General features: G+C 39.2%; 2 protein-coding genes across 30 annotated transcripts in view; one reads left to right on the plus strand and one right to left on the minus strand.

The window, feature by feature from the left end:
* RNF111 (ring finger protein 111) overlaps window positions 1–10,330 on the minus strand; it is a 111,052-nt gene extending 100,722 nt beyond the window's left edge. For 8 of the 23 annotated variants that reach the window (XM_081510066.1, XM_081510054.1, XM_081510057.1 and 5 more), the window contains exon 1: window positions 9,219–9,858. The gene's annotated coding sequence lies outside the window, so the exon portion shown is untranslated. Of the gene's footprint in view, window positions 1–4,629; window positions 4,716–4,848; window positions 4,911–9,218 lie in introns of all 23 variants that reach the window. The other 15 variants (XR_014059439.1, XR_014059442.1, XM_081510042.1 and 12 more) reach the window with 6 other exon arrangements.
* The window catches only part of SLTM (SAFB like transcription modulator), a 44,651-nt gene continuing 30,938 nt past the window's right edge, over window positions 10,002–23,714 (plus strand). For 4 of the 7 annotated variants that reach the window (XM_081510016.1, XM_081510017.1, XM_081510018.1 and 1 more), the window contains exons 1-3: window positions 10,002–10,197; window positions 11,168–11,255; window positions 22,637–22,701. In XM_081510016.1, the coding sequence (XP_081366142.1) occupies window positions 10,036–10,197; window positions 11,168–11,255; window positions 22,637–22,701 (315 nt within the window). In that variant the 5' untranslated portion in view covers window positions 10,002–10,035. Of the gene's footprint in view, window positions 10,563–11,167; window positions 11,256–22,636; window positions 22,702–23,714 lie in introns of all 7 variants that reach the window. The other 3 variants (XM_081510019.1, XM_081510020.1, XM_081510021.1) reach the window with 1 other exon arrangement.

Below are 23,714 nucleotides of genomic sequence, written 5' to 3' on the forward strand. Positions count from 1 at the left end.
TTTTAAAATAATTATTTATTTTATTTTTGGCTGTCCTGGGTCTTCATTGCTGCATGAACTTTCTCTAAATAGTGTGAGCAGGGGCTACTCTCCAGTTTTGGTGCCCTGGCTTCTCATTGTGGCTGTCCTGTTGTGGAGCACGGGCTCTAGGGCATACAGGCTTCAGTAGCTGCAGCACATGGACTCAGTAGTTGTGGCGCATGGGCTCCAGGGCAGAGTGCTCAATAGTTTTAGCGCAGGGGCTTAGTTGCTCCATGACATGTGGGATCTTCCCAGGTCAGGGATTGAACCTGTGTCTCCTGCACTGGCAGGCAGCTTCATTATTGCTGAGCCACCAGCGAAGCCCTAAGTGCCACTTTAAATGAACCATATTTTATTACATTTACTTATGTGTTTAAACATTTCCATGCCTATTCTCTAATAGTATTTGCAAGAGTTTACATGAACACATGTAATATCAGGGTAGAAACCTAAATAGAGTAAGACTATAGAAAACCAATGAAAAATAAATGAGGATAGGAAAATTTACCCAGAGATAGTTGTGATACAGAAATACACACCATAGAATACTGGACAAATTCTAGACAAGAGCCATAAATCTAGCTTTGGATTCCTTTCAGCCAAAGGCAATAGGGAAATGCAATCAGCTACAAGATTCACAAGTATCAACAAGGTAATATTATCTCAGAAGAATCAGGAATCTTATGTTCAGACTAGAAACAAATATTATTATTAAAAGATAATATTAAAAGAACACTGTGTGACAGTAAATAGCTTTTTTAATAACATACCTGTAATGCAGGTCAGGAAGCAACAGTTAGAACTGGACATGGAACAACAGACTGGTTCCAAATAGGAAAAGGAGTACATCAAGGCTGTATATTGTCACCCTGCTTATTTAACTTATATGCAGAGTACATCATGAGAAACGCTGGGCTGGAAGAAACACAAGCTGGAATCAAGATTGCCGGGAGAAATATCAATAACCTCAGATAGGCAGATGATACCACCCTTATGGCAGAAAGTGAAGAAGAACTAAAGAGCCTCTTGATGAAGGTGAAAGAGGAGAGTGAAAAAGTTGGCTTAAAGCTCAACGTTCAGAAAACTAAGATCATGGCATCTGGTCCCATCACTTCATGGGAAATAAATGGGGAAACAGTGGAAACAGTGTCAGACTTTATTTTGGGGGCTCCAAAATCACTGCTGATGGTGATTGCAGCCATGAAATTAAAAGACGCTTACTCCTTGGAAGGAAGGTTATGACCAACCTAGATAGCATATTGAAAAGCAGAGACATTACTTTGCCAACAAAAGTCCGTCTAGTCCAGGCTATGGTTTTTCCAGTGGTCATGTATGGATGCGAGAGTTGGACGGTGAAGAAAGCTGAGCGCCACAGAATTGATGCTTTTGAACTGTGGTGTTGGAGAAGACTCTTGAGAGTCCCTTGGACTGCAAGGAGATCCAATCAATCCATCCTAAAGGAGATCAATCCTGGGTGTTCATTGGAAGGACTGATGTTGAAGCTGAAACTCCAATACTTTGGCCACCTCATGCGAAGAGTTGACTCATTGGAAAAGACCCTGATGCTGAGTAGGATTGGGGGCAGGAGGAGAAGGGGGCGACAGAAGATGAGATGGTTGGATGGCATCACCGACTCGATGGACATGGGTTTGGGTGGACTCCGGGAGTTGGTGATGGACAGGGAGGCTTGGCGTGCTGCAATTCATGGGGTCGCAAAGAGTCAGACACGACTGAGCGACTGAACTGAACTGAACTGAATGATTATCATGGTGAATTTCATGAAGAGAAAGAAGCTGAGGAGATCTATACCACAGTGAAATCCTCCCTTAACTCCTTAAAAAATTACTATAATAAGCCTTGGAATTAGGTAATGTGAATATCCAGATTTGTTCCCTTTGAAAAACTGTATTGCTATTCAAGGTCCTTTACATTTCTATATAAATTTGAGAATCAGTGTTCCAATTTCTATCCAAAAAGCATGGGATTTTAGTTGGAACTGGGTTGAATCTATGGATTAATTTGGTGTAAAGGACCTTATTATGATAAGGTTACAATAATCAAGACAATGTGGCAATCTTTTAAGGATAGACACATAGCTCAATGGAACACCCAGAGAGTTCAGTAATAGTTCAAAACATATGTTCAGTGGGTTTTCCACAATGTGCCAAGGTCATTCAATGGGGTCATTCATGTAATAAAATGAATTTTGACTATTATTTCACACCATATACAAAAATCAACTTAAAATGGATCAGAAGCTTAAGAATTAAAACTATAGTACCTTCAGAAGAAAACATCAGATAAAAATCTTTGCGTCCTTGGGTAGGCAACTATTTTTAGACACGATGTAAAAAGTATTAATCATGAAAGGAATGATAGACTTGTCCTCAAAGCTTTAAAGTCCTGTTCTTTGAAAAAAAATTATGGTACAAGCTAGCGAACAAGAGAAAATATTTGAAAGTCATATATCTAAAAGAGGACTTATATGCATACTACTTGGATGTCTCAGAAATTGCTAATGGGACTATAAAATGGTATAGCCACACTATAAAAGTGTGGCAGTTTATTAAAAATTGAAACATACATACTGTGTGATTTTTTCTTCTCTACTTTGGAAGTTCTTTTTAAATTAGAGATATTAACTGTTTGTTTTTGACACAGCATTCACATGCTCACGCATTTGTCTGAGAGAAAAGACCTGAGCCCATACGCAAATTTTTACACAAGTGTAAAATGCAGCTAATTTGTGATAGTGAAAGGCCAAAATTAACCAGTCTTTTTTTCAATAAGTGAGTTAGTAACAAACTGTGGTACCTCCATGCTATGGAACACTAAACAATATAATTCAAAATAAAAATTATTAGTACATGTAACATCTTGGATCTCAAGGGACTTATGCTGAGTGAAAAAAAAAGACCATTTCAGTGATTCCATTTCTGTAACATTCTTCAAATAAATTATAAAAAGGAAGAATAGATAAGTGGTTGCCAGGGATTAGTGTTGGTGGGGGTGGGGGAGAGGAGTAGCTGTGCTACTAAAGTAGTAGCACAAGGGAGATGTTTGTGGTGATGGAACAGTTCTGTATGTTGATTGTAGCAGTGGTTGCATGAACCTGTGTATGACAAAATGCCATAGAATTATACACATGCATCATAACTATATAAATTTCCTGATTCTGATACTGTTTTATAGTTGCATATGATGCAACCATTTGGAGAAACTGGATGAAGGGTATGTGGGAACCCTGTACCAGTTTTGACTCTCTCTCAGTAGTATCTTCTGATGAGCAAAATTCTTAATTTTAGTGTAGTCAAATACGTCAATCTTTTCTTTTGTAGCTAGTCTTTTTGTGTCATCATAAATAATTTTTTTCTTAATCTAAGGTCATAATAATATTCTTCTAATACTATCTTTGAGGAGAGACAGATCTGAGTGCTAACCCTCAGATCAAGCCTGCCTGTTTTGAGTTGGGATATCAGTCTTCTGCATGTGAACTTGGATTTATACCGCTGGCTCCACTGGTTCTCAGGCTTTTAATTATATCATTGGCTTTCCTGGGTGTAAAGTCAGGATGTCTTCTTGATCTATAGATTTGGGAAGTTCAACAAAGACCAAGCAGTATGTATTTCTAAAAAACATATATGAAGACATATGTCCAGATTGCCGATACCAGATCTTGAGACTTCTCAGCCTCCATAATTGTATAAGCCAAGTGTGCGTACATACACACACACACACACACACACACACACACACACACACATTGGATAATGGTTCTGTTTCTCTGGAGAACCCTGACATACATCCAAATTTAAGAGTGATTACATTAACTATTACTGTATTAAATATTTCAGGTAAAAGAGATGACTATCAGCCTAGATTAAATAAACAAAGCCAACTGTATGTTAGTTAGAAAAGCACATTTAAGAAACACACCATAAAGGCTGAAGGCAAAACTTTGTAAACACTAGCGAAGAGACAGCCAGTACAGTATTAAAGGGGAAAAAAATCCACTAAAGAAAAAAGGCTCACTTCCTAATGCTGGGAAGGACTAGGGGCAGGAGGAGAAGGGGACGACAGAGGATGAGATGGCTGGATAGCATCACCGACTCGATGGGCATGGGCTTGGGTAGACTCCAGGAATTGGTGATGGACAGGGAGGCCTGGCGTGCTGGAATTCATGGGGTCTCAAAGAGTCGGACAGGACTGAGTGACTGAACTGAACTGAACTTAATAATGATTAAGATTTAACAACTGTACTTTTGTATGCACCAAAAACAAAGCTTTAAAATATATAAAGTAACCTTTGACAGCTCTACAAAGAAAATCAACAAATCCACATTCTTGGGAAAATTTTAACCCACCTCTCACAGTAATTAATATAACATGCAGACAGAAAATCAGTAAGGACACAGAAGATTTGAACTATGTATTTGTATGTAACAAGCATTTTTGTTATTTTCAGAGGGGGCACTTATCTGATTTATCTCCTCTGTCATTACCTGAAGAGCTCCATTAGGAGAAAGATAAAATGATACAACTATTGCCAACAGTAAATATAGAGGTCAAGCAAGGATATTTCATGATATAAAAGGTTTTAAGGCCTACCTGAGGGCTTCCCTGGTGGCTCAGTTAGTGAAGAATCTGCCTGCAATGCAGGAGATCCAGGTTCAATCCCTGGGTTGGGTGATGCCCTGGAGAAAGAAATAACCCACTCCAGTATTCTTGGCCTGGGAAATCCCAAGAGGAGCCTGGTAGGAGACAGTCCATGGGGTCAAGAAGATTTGGGCATGACTTAGCAACTAAACCACCACCACTAAGGCTTACCTGAAAGTTGGAGTAAGGAACAATTGACTTGAGCAGGAAGATGGTAACAGGGAGTAAGATGTCTCAAAAATGAAAAAGAGTGAATAGTATAAATTGGGGCTTAGCATTAGGAGGAAGGAAAAAAACTCTTTTCGGGGAATGCAAATAAACTTGGATGGAAAACAAGATGTTACAGGAAAAATTCCAATAGGTTTGGAATCATCCTATATTTTCTATTTACTAACTCTATGTTTTAGACTACTTACTGACATGTTTCTTTTAATCAAAAAAAATTTTTTTGACTGTGCAGCATGTGGGATCTTAGTTCCCTGACCAGGGATCAAACCCAGGCCCGCTGCATTGGAAGCTGGAGTTTTAATCACAGGACCAACAGAGAAGTCCCTTATTAACTTCAGGTTAATTTTTGAACATCAGGTTTCTCTTTCATAAAACAAGGATCATTCTATCATCCCTACAAGGGTTAACTTTTCCTATTATAGGCTCTCAGAACACTGTATATTTCTCTTTCATCCCCCTAGCTACATTTGCAATTTTCCATGTGTTTTCACGATTGATTATGTCTTAAAAAAGACATAATCAATAAAAGATTATGCCTTAAAAGGCTGAGTGCCAAAGAATTGATGCTTTCGACCTGTGGTGCTGGAGAAGACTCTTGAGAGTCCCTTGGATAGCAAGGAGAGCAAACCAATCAATCCTAAAGGAAATCAACCCTGAATATTCATTGGAAGGAGTGATGCTGAAGCTGAAGCTCCCAAGACGTGGCCACCTGATGTGAAGAGTGGACTCATTGAAAAGGACCCTGATGCTGGGAAAGATTGAGGGAAGGAAGAGAAGAGGGCAACAGAGGATGAGATGGTTAGATAGCATCACCAAATCAATGGGACATGAATCTGAGCAAACTCCTGGAGATAGTGAAGGACAGGGAAGGCTGGTGTCCTGCATGCAGTCTATGGAGTCACAAAGAGTTGGACATGACTTAGCGACTGAATAACAACATGGGTTTCCCCCAACTTAATTTGAATTACTTCAAACTTATAAAAAAATATAAACAGTATACAGTGAACAACCTTATGCCTTGCATCTAGATTTCCTAATTGTTAATTTTGCCTAATTTTGTCACATTCATCTCCCCAATTATTAACATCTTGCCAGTTATTGTAACTTATTTGTATGTTCTCTTTCTTATCCTCTCTCACACTGCACTCCCCCCCTTTTCCATTTGAAAATAAATTGCAGACAGAACTACACTTCACTTCTAAGAACTTTAGCAAATATCTCCTAAGAACTTGGGCATTCTAAAAAATAACCATGATATAACACTACAGATATTTAACATTGATACCGTAACACAATCTAACACAAAACCAAATTTCCCAGTTGTCCCGTTAGCAGCTTTTTCAGTCTTTGATCCAGGATCCAAACAACAGTGTTAGTTACCATATTTCTTTAGCCATCTTTAATCAAGCAGTGCCCTACTATTTTTACTTTCACGATACAGTCAGGACCTCCATAGCCATGGATTCAACCAATGTTGGATCAAAAATATTCCCCCTCAAATTCCAGAAATTTCCAAAAAGCAAAACCTGAATTTTACATGTACTGATAACTCTTTATATAGCATTCACATTGTATTTAAAATTATGTATACATCATTTGCATTGTAGTAGATATTATAAGTAATCTAGAGATGATGTAAGATATGCAGGAGGATGTGCACAGGTTATATGCAAATGTGTGTGTGTTGAGTCGAGTCTGACTCTTTGTGGCCCCATGGACTGTAGCCTGCCAGTCTCCTCTTTCCATGGGATTTCCCAGGCAAGAATACTGGGGTGGATAGCCATTCCCTGCTTGAGGGGATCTTCCCTACCCAGGGATCGAACTGATGTCTCCTGCGGCTCCTTCTGTCTGTATTGGCAGGCGGATTCTTTACCACTGAGTCACCTAGAAAGTGCAAATATACAAATACAGCTCAAATGGTAAAGAACCCGCTTCAAATGCAGGAGACACAGGTTCAATTCTTGGGTTGGGAAGATCCTCTGGTGAAGGGATAGGCTACCCACTCCAGTATGCCTGGGCTTCCCTGGTGGCTCAGACAGTAAAGAATCTGCTTGCAATGAGGGAGACCTTGGTTTGATCTGGAGAAGTGACTGGCAACCCACTCCAATATTCTTGCCTGGAGAATCCTCATGGACAGAGGAGCCTGGCAGGCTACAATCCATGGGGTCACAAAGAGTCAGACATGACTAAGCCCAACATAACACCATTTTATATAAAGGATTTGAGCATCTGCAGATTTGAGTATCTGAGGAGTTCCTGGAGCCAATCCCCCACTGATACCAACAGACAACTGCTCTGCTTTGTTTAAGAATCCAGGACAGTTATTTTGTGCAGTTTTCTACTGCTAGATTTGTCTGATTGTTTTCTCATGATGAAGTTAAACATTCTTGACAATTTGGCAGGTGATGTGTCCTCCAGTGATTCAGATCAGAAGGTACAGGTCTCCATTTTAAGATAACTCCACTATCAGATTTTTTAAAAGACAGAAACTCATTTATTCAACAGATAACATGATCTTTGGGTTAATATAGCCTAGAAAGTCGGAGAAGGCAATGGTACCCCACTCCAGTACTCTTGCCTGGAAAGTCCCATGGACGGAGGAGCCTGGTAGGCTGCAGTCCACGGGGTCGCGAAGAGTCGGACACGACTGAGTGGCTTCCCTTTCACTTTTCACTTTCATGCACTGGAGAAGGAAATGGCAACCCACTCCAGTGTTCTTGCCTGGAGAATCCCAGGGACAGCGGAGCCTGGTGGGCTGCTGTCTATGGGGTCGCACAGAGTCGGACACGACTGAAGCGACTTAGCAGCAGCAGCAGCAGCCTAGAAAGTGTATTAAAAACCAGAGACATCACTTTGCAGACAAAAGTCTGTCTAGTCAAAGCTATGGTTTTTCCAGTAGTCATGTATGGATGGGAGAGTTAGACTATAAAGAAAGCTGAGTACCAAAGAATTGATGCTTTTGAACCGTGGTGTTGGAGAAGACTCTTGAGAGTCCCTTGGACTGCAAGGAGATCAAACCAGTCAATCCTAAAGGAAATCAACACGGAATAGTCATTGGAAGGATGGATGCTGAAGCTGAAGCTCCAATACTTTGGCCACCTGATGCCAAGAGCAGACTTATTGGAAAAGACTTTGATGCTGGGATAGACTGAGAACATGAGGAGAAGAGGGTGACAGAGAATAAGATGATTGGACGGCGTCATCAACTCACATGCTGCTGCTGCTAAGTCACTTCAGTCGTGTCTGACTCTGTGCGACCCCATAGACAGCAGCCCACTAGGCTCCCCCTGGGATTCTCCAGGCAAGAACACTGGAATGGATTGCCATTTTCTTCTCCGATGTATGAAAGTGAAAAGTGAAAGTGAAGTCGCTCAGTCCTGTCCGACTCCATAGACTGCAGCCTACCAGGCTCCGCCGTCCATGGGATTTTCCAGGCAAGAGTACTGGAGTAGGGTGCCATTGTGAGCTTGAGCAAACTCCAGGAGACAGTGAAAGACAGCGAAGCCTGGACGTGCTGTAGTCCATGGGGTCCCAGAGTCGAACACAACTGAGCGACTGAACAACCACAAATACAATCCCCCTTTACAAGTGTCCACAGAAGGTGAGAGCAGTGTGGTGAGTGGAAAAGACACTGGCATGAGAACTGAGGTTTAGAGCCAATTTCGTCAGTAATTAATTGTGGGTCCTTAGGTTAAACTCTAAAAAACTTCATCTATTAAAAAGAGAGAAAGAGAAAGGATTGAGCCAAAAGATTCCTAAAGATCCTTTGAATTCTAATATTCTATGACTGTGAATCAACTTGTAATAGAGACAGAGGTGGATTTTTGAATCAGGAGACTGGATTTCAGCACCAGTTCAGCCACATACCAGCTATGTGAAAATGGACAAACCATTTAATCTCTCTAAGCCTTACAGAGATTTTCCTGACAGGGTCCAGAAGGATTAAGGGGTTATTGCAAGTCACATAAACCATAAATACTTACCTGACAGGTATTATTGTATAATGTCCATTTTTTCTCTTTTTGCTCTAATTAGCTAATGAGAAAAGGCAATGTAATGCGACCCAGACTTCATCAATTTGAATTTTTAAAACCAGGAAATGCCAGTAAGAATTAAGCGTCCTATTCTGTTTATGGAGTTTATGGAATAGTTTTAATCTATAAATGCTTTTGATTTGATGATTAATCATATTGGCTAAAGTTACTTGTACAGCGTAGTCCCTCATAAGAAGATGGTCCTTGTTCCTGGAAGCCCAAATTATGACGGGGAGAAAACAGTGAACACGGTATACGAGAATGGTAACAAGTACTTACAAACCAAATTCCTTTTTCAGTAATCAATTTTGTGTTGAGCCGTCAAGACTTCTGGAGATGACAACAAACTAAGGCTAGTGCAGATGGGAAGGTGTCCTGTTTTGTTTTGTGTTTTCAGTGAGATGGGCAGCCCTAGAATAAACTAAACCTCCTTGGGAAAAAAAGGCATGTTTTCCCATGAGACGTCTAGTGGGACTTGTCACACAGGCCAGCCCTATATATTCTTTATATTAACCGCCCTAGAGTTTCTTTCCTGCCTTTGAACGGAACTCTGGGAACCTAGTTCTTTTGCGCACGGTGGCCACATTTTTCCGATTATTCAGCAGAACCGGTAAAGTATTCCCCTGGAAAAGGTTTAGGGCAAGCACACGCCCCTTGGTTCGGGTTGAGTAACGCGCGAACTATCTATGACGAGAGTGCCTGGCGCACTGCTATTGCTCAAGACTCGAGACGTTGCCACAAAATATGTAACGAAGCGGTGGAGGAACGGCGGGACGGCAGACGTTGGTACGGTTGAACGCGCCAGATCGCCCAGTCCTAGCAAGGGGTCGCACCGCCCAGGTGGCCGCCACACGCCCCGCGGCGCGCGCCGAGCGCCTTCCCCTACCCACCCTGTTAGTGCGCATGCGCGCCTGTCATCCGGGTGCTGGTGGCGGCTGCAGGTTGCGCCGGGGTGGCGAACAGGGGGCGGGGCCAGCGGCTCATTGTGCGCAGCGCAGCGCGGCGCCGGCGGCCGGCGAGGCCTGGGTCGAAGTTGGAGCTGCTGCCGCCGCCCTGCAGCTCACTCGCTGCCTTGGCAGCGCTCCGCTGTTCTAAAATGGCTGCCGCTACCGGTGCTGTGGCAGCCTCGGCCGCCTCAGGTCAGGCAGAAGGTAAAAAGATCACCGATCTGCGGGTCATCGATCTCAAGTCCGAGCTGAAACGGCGGAACCTGGATATCACCGGAGTCAAGACCGTGCTCGTTTCCCGACTCAAGCAGGTGAGGCCCGGTGAGGTCCGGGAAGGCGAGCTTAGGCCGCGCCTCGGAGCCCCCACTACCGCCGCAGCCCCTGGCCGCTCTCAGCCTCCGGGGCCCGCGGTGCGGTGCGGTGGGGAGGTCCCGGGTGTCGCCCGCGCGCGCGCGGGGAGAATGAAGACCCTCCCCCAGCACCCCCGTCCCCGTGCGCCGGGCCGGGCCTGCCAGGGGCCCGCGAGCCGCCCGGGACTGGCCGCCGTAGCCGAGTGCGCCCCTGCCTCCCCCGGGACGTCCCCGCCAGGCTGCCGAGGTCTGCGGCCGGCCGGCGCGGCCTCCCAAGGGCAATCGTGGAGACCCGGGAGGCGCTCGGTCCCCAGTCTTTAGCGATGGTGAGCGCGTGCATTTCTTGGCCTCGTAGGGACTGGTTACTTTGGTGACTTCTGCGAAGTTACCGTTTAATTGTGCCCAACCGTTTTCTCCCCATACTAGCGGGGAATTGGTAGTGGGATTTGATGGGTGGGTAAGAGAAGGTTTGTCCGCTGGGTTTTTCAGTTTTTGCATTAGCACAATAATTTGCTTTTTCTTCCCTGATTATCTTTCTGGTTTGAGTGAGCGTTGGAATTGTAGTAGAGGAGAACTAAGTTTGCATTATAGACATTAGGGAAGCTCCTTTTAGTTCTTTACTTTCGTAGCTAGCAACTTTTCTGCAATTGAGAATATTTAGAGTTTTGTTCAGTATGATAATATGTGATAGTTAATTTTCTCGACTAGGTAAAATGTAAAGCTCCATGTGATTTTTCTACCTAATTATATTTTCTTCTGAAAGTATCTCTCACTTGTGTAGTTTAATTGCTCCTTTGTGAAGTTGGTTTATGAAATGACTGGCAATTCTAATGTCTTGAGGCTTGAGGTTTGCTAATTTTTTTTTCATTTCGTTTTTATAAAATAAGTTTAGATAGACTGTGTAGCATATTAACTTCTCTTTCTAATGTAGGCTATTGAAGAGGAAGGAGGCGATCCAGATAATATTGAATTAACTGTTTCAACTGATACTCCAAACAAGAAACCAACCAAAGGCAAAGGTTGTTACGAGTTATAAACATATTTTAAAATATATTTTGGTTATATAACTTGCCTCTGCTCTTGTGCCACTTGCCCTGTTTATATAGTGCTACTCTTTGCTATTTCCCTCTGGCACTCTGCCTTGTTGGGTCAAGGAAGAAAAGTACTGTTGCCAGGCTTTGGGTGACTAGTAGCCCTTAAGATTTGGCTGAAGTTGTCCTGAAAGTGAGACCAGTTCTTTATTGCTTCCGAATAAATTACAAAGTCAAGTTTTATAATGTTTATTCCTTCATAGTGTGAAGCCCTGAAGAATATATGGTTTAAAACATGTCTACCTTGCCCCACAATTGGCAGAGTATTGATGGAATTCCTACCAAATCTTTCACCTTGGTTCCTTGCTGTTTTCTCTAGTATATTAAAATTTTATAACCTTTGTGTTTACTATTTTGTTTGTCTTGGTGAACTTAATTTGCATTTAGGCCATTATACAGTCTAATTTTCAGTAAAACTCAAAAAGACCTCACCAATCATACTAACAAGGTAGAGGGGAAAAATCCAAAAATCCATGACTAATTAGCTTTAAAAAAAAGTTTTAACTTACAGGGATATATTAAAGATGTCAATTTTTTAATTTTTAAACTAGGCTAGAATATATTTCTAGGATATGGTGATTTAGTGAATAGGTAAAGGTGGTTTTAAATTAACACTTTAACAATGTAAGTGGGGCTTAGATATGTTTAAAAGGTTCTAGTTGGTGAAATCCTTGCTTGAATAACTACGGATTTCTCCCTTTGTCCCATAAGGACAGTGTTAGAGGGTGGGCATAGTGTGGGTATCTGAATCCTGGTACCTACCTACAATTTCTATGCAGCTGCTGCATTTTAAAAACCTAACACTCTTTACTGCTTGAAGTTATCGATTTGCTACTCTCTGCTTTAGACCAGATTGATTGCAACTACAGTAAAATGGTTGAATGGAATAACTTTGAAAAGAAGGGAATAGTCAAGTTTGAGCTTAAGCAATCTGTATGAGTATCAGGACCAGGGACATCTTGATGGTATCTCTCTATGTGAGTTTTCCTACCTTTGCAAGAGTCTCCTGTTTGTGCCAAAGGAAATTAAAAAGGGCTAAAAAGCATTTCCAGGATAGGATGGGAATGACTGGTGGAAATGGAGTTTACAGGAGTTACAAAGTTACCTTGAAGATACCTGGCTTTCAATTAATTCTTGCTCAGTATATCACTTTGAGAGATACATTTCCCTGTGGTTAGAGAAGGTGTTGAGAAGCCTCTGCTGACAAACCCAGAGGCAATTTCAAAATGAGGAAGCATAAAAAAATTCAGGAATGAGTACATCAGGAATTAACCCTGTTTCTTATAGTGATTTCTTATAATGATTCTGATTCATGTCATTTATTTAGCACATTGTGGTAGTTTGATAGATGTTATGTGTTCACTATGGTCCCAAGTTATTCAAGCTAATTAATGACTTAGCATATAAAGTAAATCTCATTTATTTATTTTCACCTACTTTTAATTTCTGTGTGTATCCCTTTCTTTTTCAGTCATTAGGAACTTCATCTTACCATTAGAAATAAATTCAGCAATATACCATTTTAAGAAGTTTTTCCGTATACATATGTACTTATGTATATATGTGTATGTGTATAAAATAAGTATGTTAATTTTTCCCTCTTGTATAGATTATAAGGATACTTGAAATTTAATTTTTCCATAATCCTGATGTTACAGTATCTTGTGGTATTTAGTTAGGAGTTGCAATATTAATTATTTGTCTGCAGCAGACTACAACTGAGTACTTCATCAGACTCATTCTGGGACATGTGTGATAAATAGCTCTTGTCTCCTTGAGTTCCATTTATCATTGTTCTCAAAATCCTATGAATTACAAAGAATATAATGTAAACCCCAAACTAAGAACCTGGTTTGAATTAATTTACAGTTAAGATGCTTATAAATAAGATTATTTTAAAATTTAAGTTTAGAAATAACTTTTAGGCATCAAATTTGAATAGGGAAACTTTAAATATATAAGTAACTAACAGATTTTTAAAATGAAATATTATTCTAAAATAAGCTTCTTTTTGCCACATCTTATTTCACTTAGTATCTGTCTTGAAAATAATTTTATCTTGATCATACTACTTTTCTTTCAGTGGGTCTACTTCTTTTTTATAAAAGTGGAAAATTTACTAGACCATCTGTAAGTGTCTCTTAATTTTGAAATTTAATAATTATATGTAACCAGGAGCCAGAAGAAAAATTCTTTCTGTTGAGCTAAAATAGATATGTAAGAAAGGAACAGGAAAGCTCATAGTTCCTCAGTTAGCATAGATTTCTTCAGCTGAGAATACTAAAATAGGAAAAGAATAAAGAAAGAGTTTACTTAGAGGCAGTCATGTAGACAAGAGCAAGATAAAACATTTAATAGCTTGTTAGACAAATAATTCTTATGATGATATGGCTTAATGTAGCAAGTAAAAGTTAAATGGTGTTGAATGATAAGGCAAGAGAAGCTTCATGGGTCTTAACATTTCTTAGGTGAAATATTAAGCTTGTTCTCTTACAAGTGCAGAGTCCCTGTTTCTTAAGAAAATTTTTTGTGTTAAAATGATTGTGTTTTGACAGATTAAAGGAAAAGGAATCTGCATTCTTAAGTATTTTGTGGGATATTTTTAAAATACTGTTATTACAAACTCACAAACTTGTAACAAATGTTGATAATGTTATAGTGAGTCCAAATGTTTATGACTAACATATTTGTAAAAATCTATCTACTTGTAGTTGGTATGGTGAAATTTGTAGCTTAGATTGGTTCTCACTTCTGAACCTTTTCTCCTTCTCTTTGCCATGTAGAAGGAAGCTTCACCGGTGAGATTTATGGTCATTATTTGGGTGTGTGTTAGAAAGCGGTTAAACAGGTAGAACTAACTCCTCATTAGCCTCTTTTAGAGATTATAAATGTAAACTTTCTTTTGGTTCACTTGTAAATAGCATATCATTCTTTTGGATTTTCAACCTTTGGAGTCACCTAAACTTTGGCAAAAGTTACTTGAAGTAGTTAATCAGTGCAGTATTCAGAAGTATATATAGTCAGTACTTAACTGAATTGAAACTCATAATACTTTAGGTTTTTAAAAATCTGATTTGTTCCCACTATAGAAACAAGCATATTTTGGGGTTACAGGTTTATCCAGACATAATGCCTGATTATGTGCGGAAAGTACCATACTCAGTATACACAATCAGTATAATTACATGTTTACTCTGTTAAGCTTTCTAAAATTTGTATGCCAAATAATATAATCAACCACATAAAATAAATTTAATAATATCATATCATATCATATCATAGTAAACTAACTTTTTTTTTAACTATAGTATGTTTGTATGTTAAGGAAATTTTAATCAGAACTGTGACATTGAGAAGCATTCTGAGGCCAAAAGTGTCAAATCTTTTTGGGGTACCTACTGGGCTAGAAGTTATGTGAGGGTAAGGGTCTTTTACTTACATTAGTCTCTGTAATGCCTAGCAGCTTGTTTTGCACATAAGAGGTGCTCAGAAAATATTTGTTGAATGAATACCAAGAGTCATATGATGACTTTCTTAATAACTGCTTTGAAAAATATTTCTTTCGGTGCTTACTTTAACTGCATATTTCTTTGTAGGAAGCACTGTATCAGAGATTAATAGTCTTTACTATCTTCCATATGATTTTTCTTTTTAAGGTGCCTTTCTCAACAGCACTAGTGGCTTCTCCTTAAACACTGATGTGTGAAATACACTTACTTTTAGAACACACGAATCATGGGCACCTGCCTTTTCTCCCTCACCCAAGTTGTTGCTGTGTTGGAAAGCCTCATAACTTTTGCTAGAATATTGTCTGACCTCAAAAGTTGTGTATGTCATTTTCATTTCACAAAATCAGGCAGTTTTACCTCTATTCTTAAAACCAGCATTTGACTTATGCAGTTGTATATGGTGGATTATGTTTATTATCAAAGTACTTTTTAACTTATTTTATTGTGTCAAATATGGTGTGTGTCAAGAATCTTGGTGGAGAGATAGGTAAAATTTTCTAGTACCTTAAGAAAATGTCTTTCTCCCATGTCATTCACCTTCCAGGCATTTTGAATCAAGGGCAGAAGATTCTTACTTTCTCTTTCATGAACTTATGTAAAATGAAGTGTGAATTGTCCAGGAATTAGAGGAAAAAGCAATCATTATTACCAGTTGGTGGCATCAGAAATGACTTTAATGAAGAGGTTGAATAATGGTTAGGGTTTAAGGCTGAAATCTACTGATTTATTTAATCAGCTGTAAGATCTCACCTATTACAGTAAAAGGGCCTCAGTGTGGTGCAGTTCCAGGAATTAACTGTTCACGCCATAAACTCCACAGTCCCAGTTAGCCTCTAGTTCTGGTATCCTAGAATAGTTTGTATTAATGGCTTTACAGAATTGTTTTCCAGATAATAAAAGTGAAATGTTTTCATTTTAAAAACTAGATAATCCAGAAAAGTACAAAAAAGTAAAAATTGCCCATAATTCCACCACTCTGACTTTATCAGAAGTTACATTTTAGTGATCTAAGTTGTATATGTACATGTGCATGTGCTTGTAAGAGGTTTATGTTTAAGGATTTTGTTTTTGTTTTTGTTTTTTACCTTTTTGAGAACTAATACAGGTTTATACCTACTCTAGGTGTTTTGTGGAAGGTAGGCAGAATTTAAATTTTCTCTAGTCTGGAGAATCTGAAAATAGTAACCTTCCTCATATTCTTCTTATTCCAACTTCTTTGGTTACACTTAATCTGACCTACATTAGAGTCATTTAAGTTTTAAAAAATACAGGTACTAGGCTCCTGCCCCCCAGAGAGTTGGTTTTGTTTACTCTTTGGGGGGCCCAGGAATCAGTATTTTCTAAAAGTTCCCCAGGTGATTCTCAAGCAGCTAGCGTTAAGAACCACTAGGTGCTCTAGCCTATAGCGTGAAACTTAGCATCATTTTCATTCATCCCTTTCTGCCTGTTGGTTAGTTCTTTATATCTTACACAATTAGTTCTCTATTTGCATATATATGCGATTAATTCTCTACACAGTTTTCAGAAAATTTTCATATTGCTTTACTTGATTTGCACAAAAATGCTGAGAGTTAAGCAGTACTACTTTCTTTTAATTGATAGGATAGAAAAGTAATCCATTAAGAACTCAGTTACATTTTTGCTGCCTTTGAAAATCTTGTGCAGATGTTCACAGATGTGTGTGGATGTTCAGTTTGGTTGTCTTTAGGTGATAAAGTTAAGAGATTTTTAAAATATATGTTTGGTATTTTTCAGATTTACTTTATTATATGAATATGAATTATATTTATGGTAGATTTTTAAAAAATAATAAAATGACCTATGGGATGACTGCTATGTTTAAGACAATGTGCAAATCAGAAATCTGATTTCTTTAATACAAGAGAGGCTAAAACGCATATGCAAACAGTTAACACAAGACAATAGTACATGATTATTTTAAGGTTTTGTGCAGTTGGGGAGAGGTTGTTGCTGGAAACGTTAATTAACATTGTTCTGTTTGGTCTGGTCTCTGAGTCTTATTCCCTCTTCTCTAACAGAAATTTTGTGACTGAACCTTTTCTGCGTTTCATAACTTCCGTAAATGTTTAGTGGAAAAGTTACTCAGCCACAAAGTTTTTTGGCAAAATTACTTTAAACTCTACTTACTAAGTAGATTTTTTGTTTTGTTTTTGTTTTTGGAGGTATTTCTGAACTTGAAGAGGAAAATTACCAACCCTTTTAAGAACCAGTTTGCCTTTGAAGGAGAAAACCAAATTTTCATCCTGAAATCTATATTCTTAACTCTGAAACACAAGTGTTCTGAAAATAAAGTTTTTTCTTAAGTTTGGCAAAAGTGAAGCTATTTATAATCTTATTTCCGTGATTAATTGAGAGACTGTTCCAGAAGCCATTGGGAGGTTTAAATTAACAATTGGTATTTACACTATTGTACTCTTTTAAAATCTGACAGTTCTAAAACATGTCTGGTACCAGTGGTTTCATTAAGGGTTTGTGGACCTATACAAACTTACGATGGATAAATAAGGGGGTGTTTTAGCATCTTCTTCCTTTGGTGTATTTTTACTTTCTACTCTATAATCGTGCAAAGAACACTGCAGTGTATTTTATGTAATTTCAAGATAGCTGTATGTTACTACTATGATAGTTTGAGATGTGATAAGTAATTTTGCTTCCATTTTTTTATTTTGCTATTCAGACTATCTTTATGCTCAATTTATTTTTTAGTTTTGTTCCTCAAAGCATTAGTTAGGCTTCTGTCTACATTGCACTTTCAGTTAGCTTCCTCATCCTGGTGGTGCTGCTTTCCTTTGGACCAGTTCATATTTCTATGGTACATGCCAGATTCCTTGAAGGACAAAAGATTCATTTATTAGTTTGTTATAGGACATTTCATAGCACAGGCTTACATGGGAGATGAGGTATAAATGGTTACTGACTGTACAAAAATGTGCCTAAGCTAGTGGTGCTTGTTGAATTAAGTGGGATTTGATTTTTAAGTTATTTCTTATCTGTGACATCATAAAAGTTAGGAATCTATAGATGTACTTTGTAGTATCATTCAACTCCAAGTTTACAGCCCTTACTGACAATATGGGGTTGTACATGATGCTGTTTTGATTGGCATGTCACAGTGAGGGCTGAATAAAAGTCTGAACTTTTTTTACTGCTAGTGTCCAGCTTAGAAACTACACTATTATCATTCAAGATCTATATAATGCTCATTATATAGCACTGTACCAGATTAGGTTCTAGGCTGGATGATGAACATCATAGCTGTCTGAGAGGTGAATTATCTTTGTATGGGGGAGGGATGATACTTTTTATAAAGGAAGAAATTAAAATATAGTTTCTAATTGAGCATGTGTAAATAAATGCAGTTAACAGATTATGAGAGCAGTCAAAAATTAGTGCGTAAAATGTCAGTTTATTATGTGCCTGTCAGGTTATTATTAGTTTCATTAATGTATGTTTGAAAAATCTTGTCCTTTTAGTTTTTGTTTATAAGCTGATAACACATTGTGTCCAGTGCTTTCATGTGATACAATTGTTAAAAACAATAAAGGATAGCAATTTGGACCTTCTCTGTATCTCTGCCTCTTGCTGCCTGTTTGTCATGGGACAAGTTACATAATCTCTGTGACTCTCTCATTTTAAAATTTTACAGATGTGGCTTGTGGAGCCTCTGTTCATGCTAAAAGAGATGACATTTTTAACTGCTGGCAGTTGTAGCTAATGCTTTTGTCGTTTTTGAGGAGTGGGAGACCTGGGTTTAAACTGAAGCACTGCCCTTAGTAACTTTGTAATCTGATTAACTTTTCAGTATTTTGTAGAATGGGGCTAGTTAAGACAATAAAATACATGCATTAATATATATGAAGCATATATCCTAGTGCCTGCACTGTGGAAGCTACCTAAGCAGTGGTAGTGACTGCATCTGTTGTTTTTGTTGATGTAGTGTAATTTGGTTTTCCTTTAAGTAAATTAAGGCAAGTGAAGGAGAAGGCAATGGCAGCCCACTCCAGTACTCTTGCCTGGAGAATCCCATGGACGGAGGAGCCTGGTGGTCTGCAGTCCATGGGGTCGCTGGGAGTCGGACACGACTGAGTGACTTCCCTTTCACTTTTCTCTTTCATGCATTGGAGAAGGAAATGGCAACCCACTCCAGTGCTCTTGCCTGGAGAATCCCAGGGACGGGGGAGCCTGGTGGGCTGCCGTCTATGGGGTCGCACAGAGTCGGACACGACTGAAGCGACTTAGCAGCAGTAGCAGTAGCAGTAGCAGCAAGGCAAGTGAAACTCGCCATGGAGTGTGCATAGTATATGTAGCTTGTCATTATGCTGAGGGCTTCCATTTCAAAGATGGTATCTATAAATTGAGTTAACCTCTTCTTACTAAAATAATGTCTTTTAAGTAGGTCATAGTAAGATGAAGTGGAAAGAATTTTAGCCCTGGAAATGAGAAGCCTTGGCTTCTAGGTCTGACAATGCCATTTACTAGCCTTGGGCAAGCTGTGTAACCTTGGTTCATTTTCTGTTTTGTAAAGTTGTGATTACTTGCCGTATGTACTGTGGGGTGCTAGAAAAAAATCACCTGAACTTTTTAAGTCCTTTGCAAATTGTAATGCATTTTATATTTATAAAGTGTAAATAGTATTTGCAAATGATCTGAAGGAATATCACTCAAAGGCTCTGCTCTATAGGTTATTTGATGGGGTGGGTGGTGGAATCCTGTAGCTTTAAAAAGCTTATTTCTTCTCAAAACTTTAAGGTTTTATATTGTGGTGGCTGTTGTTCAGTCACTCATTCGTTTCCAACTCTTTGCAACCCTATGGGCTGCAGCATGCCAGGCTTCCCTGTCCATCACCATCTCCTGGAGCTTGCTCAAACTCATGTGCATTGAGTTGGTGATGCCATAACCATCTCGTCCTTTGTCGTCCTCTTCTCCTCCTGCCTTCAGTCTTTTCCTAGCATCAGTTCAGTTCAGTTCAGTCGCTCAATCGTGTCCAACTCTTTGCAACTCCATGGACTGCAGCATGCCATACTTCCCTGTCCATCACAGACTCCCAGAGTTGCTCAAACTCGTGTCCATCGAGTTGGTGATGCCATCTAGGCATCTTATCTTCTGCCGTACCCTTCTCCTGCCTTCAATCTTTCCCAACATCAGGGTCTTTGCTAATGAGTTGGCTCTTCGAGTCAGGTGGCCAGGTACTGGAGTTTCAGCTTCAGCACCAGTCCTTCCAATGAATATTCAGGACTGATTTCTTTTAGGATTGACTGGTTTGATCTCCTTGCAGTCCAAGGGACTCTCAGGAGTCTTCTCCAACACTACAATTCAAAAGCATCAATTCTTTGACACTCACCCTTCTTTATGGTCCAACTCTCACATCCATACATGACTACTGGAAAAACCATAGTTTTGACTATACAGACCTTTGTTGGCAAGTAATGTCTCTGCTTTTTAATATGCTCTCTAGGTTTGTCATAGCTTTTTTACCCAAGAAGCAAGCGTCTTTTAATTTCATGACTGCAGTCACCCTCTGCAATGACTTTGGAGCCCAAGAAAATAGTGTCTCTCACTGTTTCCATTGTTTCCCCATCTATTTGCCATGAAGTGATGGGACCAGATGCCATGATCTTAGTTTTCTGAATGTTAAATTTTAAGCCAAGTTTTTCCCTCTCCTCTTTCACTTTCATCAAGAGGCTCTTTAGTTCTTTTTTTCTTTCTGCCATAAGGGTGGTGTCATCCGCATATCTGAGGTTATTGATATTTCTCCTGACAATCTTGATTCCAGCTTGTACTTCATCCAGCACAGCATTTCGCATGATGTACTCTGCATGTAAGTTAAATAACCAGGGTGACATTATACAGCCTTGACATACTCCTTTCCCAATTTGGAACCAGTCTGTTGTTCCATGTCTGGTTCTAACTGTTGCTTCTTGACTTGCATACAGGTTTCTCAGAAGACAGGTAAGGTGGTCTGGTATTCCCATCTCTTTCAGAATTTTCCACAGTTTGTCGTGATCCACATAGTCAAAGGCTTTAGCATAGTCAGTGAAGCAGAAGTAGATTTTTTTCTGAAGTTCTCTTGCTTTTTTTTTTATGATCTGTGATAGAACAGTTTAGTAAGCTCTTTCTCACCTGATACTGTTTTATTTTTTAAGGAAGGAACATCTCCCTCATTGCCCTTGTAGTAACTTCTAATTTTTTTTTCTCTAAAATACAAATGCCACTAAGTTCCACATTTTGTTTCTCTTGTTTCACACAAGCCCTCAGGGATATGAAGACCTCTTTTACGTCAGTGGATAAAAGAAAACTTTACTCTTCATCTTTTCACGTACCTGGAAGAACCAGTATCTTGTTCCTTTTTTATCTCTCATTCATGGACAGGATTTCCTGTTGGGATTAGATGGAAGATAGGAGCTGGTGAAGAGACATGAGAAAGGGAGTTAACCTAGCTTTTTTTTTTTACAGTTACTTCACAGCCAAACTCTCCTCTGGGGTCATGGAAGCTTGAGATAGATATGTGGCAGTTCCTGTTTTAGGCCAAGGAAAGGTTGATTAGTTGGCCTCAGGAGAAAACATCCATCAACATCTCAAAATAAATAAATTTTTAAAAACTTAATAGTAAAATTTTAACAGCTGTGATTTTTTTTTTTTTTAAACGGCATTTCTGATACATTATGGGTTATCTAAGTAGATTTTTATGGACTTGCTTGAAAACACAAACTTTTAGCCTTGGATCTGTGGAAAACGTGTGTGTGTGTGAGAGGCACTTTTAGCCTTGGATCTGTGGAAAATGTGTGTGTCTGTGTGTGTGTGTGGCACTTTAAGCCTTGGATCTGTGGAAAATGTGTGTGTCTGTGTGTGTGTGTGGCACTTTAAGCCTTGGATCTGTGGAAAACGTGTGTGTGTGTGTGTGTGTGTGTGTGTGTGTGTGTGTGTGTGTGTGTGTGTGTGTGTGTGTGTGTGTGTGTGTGTGTGTGTGTGTGTGTGTGTGTGTGTGTGTGTGTGTGTGTGTGTGTGTGTGTGTGTGTGTAAAACATTTAAAAAATTCCAACCACCAATTTTCAGAGTTTTGAAGTTGAGGGTTGGGTCAGGGAGGCCTGTAGTCTGTCTGGAACCTGTTAACAGTTTTCGGTCTGAAATAATTTCTACTTGCCTTAAATCAGTTAAATCAGTCATCATGTTAAAGCACTACTTAATATTTAGGCCTTTGGAGAAACACGAAATAAGCATAAAAGCAGTCACTGTACTTAAGGTATTTCTTTAAATGGTGAGCAAGAGGTACCCGATAGAACAAGGCAGTATATCATCAGCTGGTCGTGGATTGTGAGGTGTCAAGTGTGAGAATTTTATTTTAGAGAAAGCTTGTTGACAAGGAGAACTTAGGAAGGCTTTATGGGGGATATGAGTCTTGAATTTAGCTATCAGATGTCTGGTTATGTATACAGTTAGTAGAGTACTGTTGAAAGGTGATGCTACTTCTGGGAGAATTAAAGATAGAGAATTTGACTGGTGTAAAGAAAAATGGATCTCATATGTCAAGTCAGTGAAGATGATGGGTTCATATGTAGGATTAATTATTTGCACAGTTTATTTTAGTGAAACAAAACAGCATGACATTGTTCATAAAGCTTTTTTTTGGTTTGGGACAGCTATGGCCAGGTGGTTTATGGCATTTGCTTTGTCAGATGATTTGGGAGTGGAGAGAGATACCTCGGGGTAAACTTGTCTGAATGATTTTTGCTCTTAAAGTAATAAAATATTGGTTGTTAGCCCATTTTCCTTCTTTCGCAGGTAAAAAACAGGAAGCAGATGAGTTGAGTGGAGATGCTTCTGTGGAAGATGATGCTTTTGTCAAGGTAAAGTGTTAATTACACAGGTTAAGATGTCTGTTTTGAGCCTAGTATTTTGCATGATGAATTCATGCATTTTGCTTTAACAATAGACACTGAAATATGTTGGTAAATAGGTATAGAGACATATAATATTGTCAGTCTTAATAATTCTCATAGTTGAGAAATATAATAAATAACTTTAGTTAAATGAGACAAAGCAAAGAATGTTTGTTCGGGGAGACATAGGGGCCAGAGGAACAGGTACAGGACAATTGATACCTTAGTTCCTGGACAAGGTATTGCCCATCACATTTAGCTTTTGTATATATTAATAATATACAGAAATCAGATTAATGTAGTCTTTAAAATGGAGAAAGTTGCTGATGTATTGCTACTTGGTAAAGATCAGATTAAGAAATGTGTTTTTCCCATTAAAGAGAAGCCACGTCTGTATTGGCTAAAAAAGAATATATTTTATTTTAAGAATGTCCAACTAGGAGAACAGAGTATGTAATTTTAATTGAGGTTGTGGCAGTTCTATAAACTGTTACTTTTAATAGTTTTTATTGTTGTTGTTTTCATTTTAATGAAATGTGATCTCCTATTGACTGATCATTAGGTCTTAAGTAGTGTGGCATTTGCAGGAATTATTTAATGAGCATAGTTCCTTTTATATTACATACATTTACACCCCATGTATTCTGTTTTCTGTGTACAGTTAGGTCATATTGCCATAACATCTTGGAATGTCTGTGTGGTCTACCATGAAGTCAGCTCATGTCCCTTCACTCACCCATTCCCTACCATCTAACTCTCTACCCTCCCCCCACACACAGGCTACACAAGCCCCATGTACCTCACTCTTTGTATCTTGCACTTTGATGGCAGGCACAGAGAGAAAGAGATGTTTGGTTGAGGAGTTAGCCCTGAAGTCAGGTAATTCAGGAAATATGTGCTCAGTTCAGTTCAGTCACTCAGTCATGTCTGACTCTTTGCGACCCCATGAACCGCAGCACACCAGGCCTCCCTGTCCATCA

The sequence above is a fragment of the Giraffa tippelskirchi genome, chromosome 7, assembly GCF_054371585.1.
Source record: "Giraffa tippelskirchi isolate mGirTip1 chromosome 7, T2T-mGirTip1v1.2.pri, whole genome shotgun sequence".
Lineage (NCBI taxonomy): Eukaryota > Metazoa > Chordata > Mammalia > Artiodactyla > Giraffidae > Giraffa > Giraffa tippelskirchi.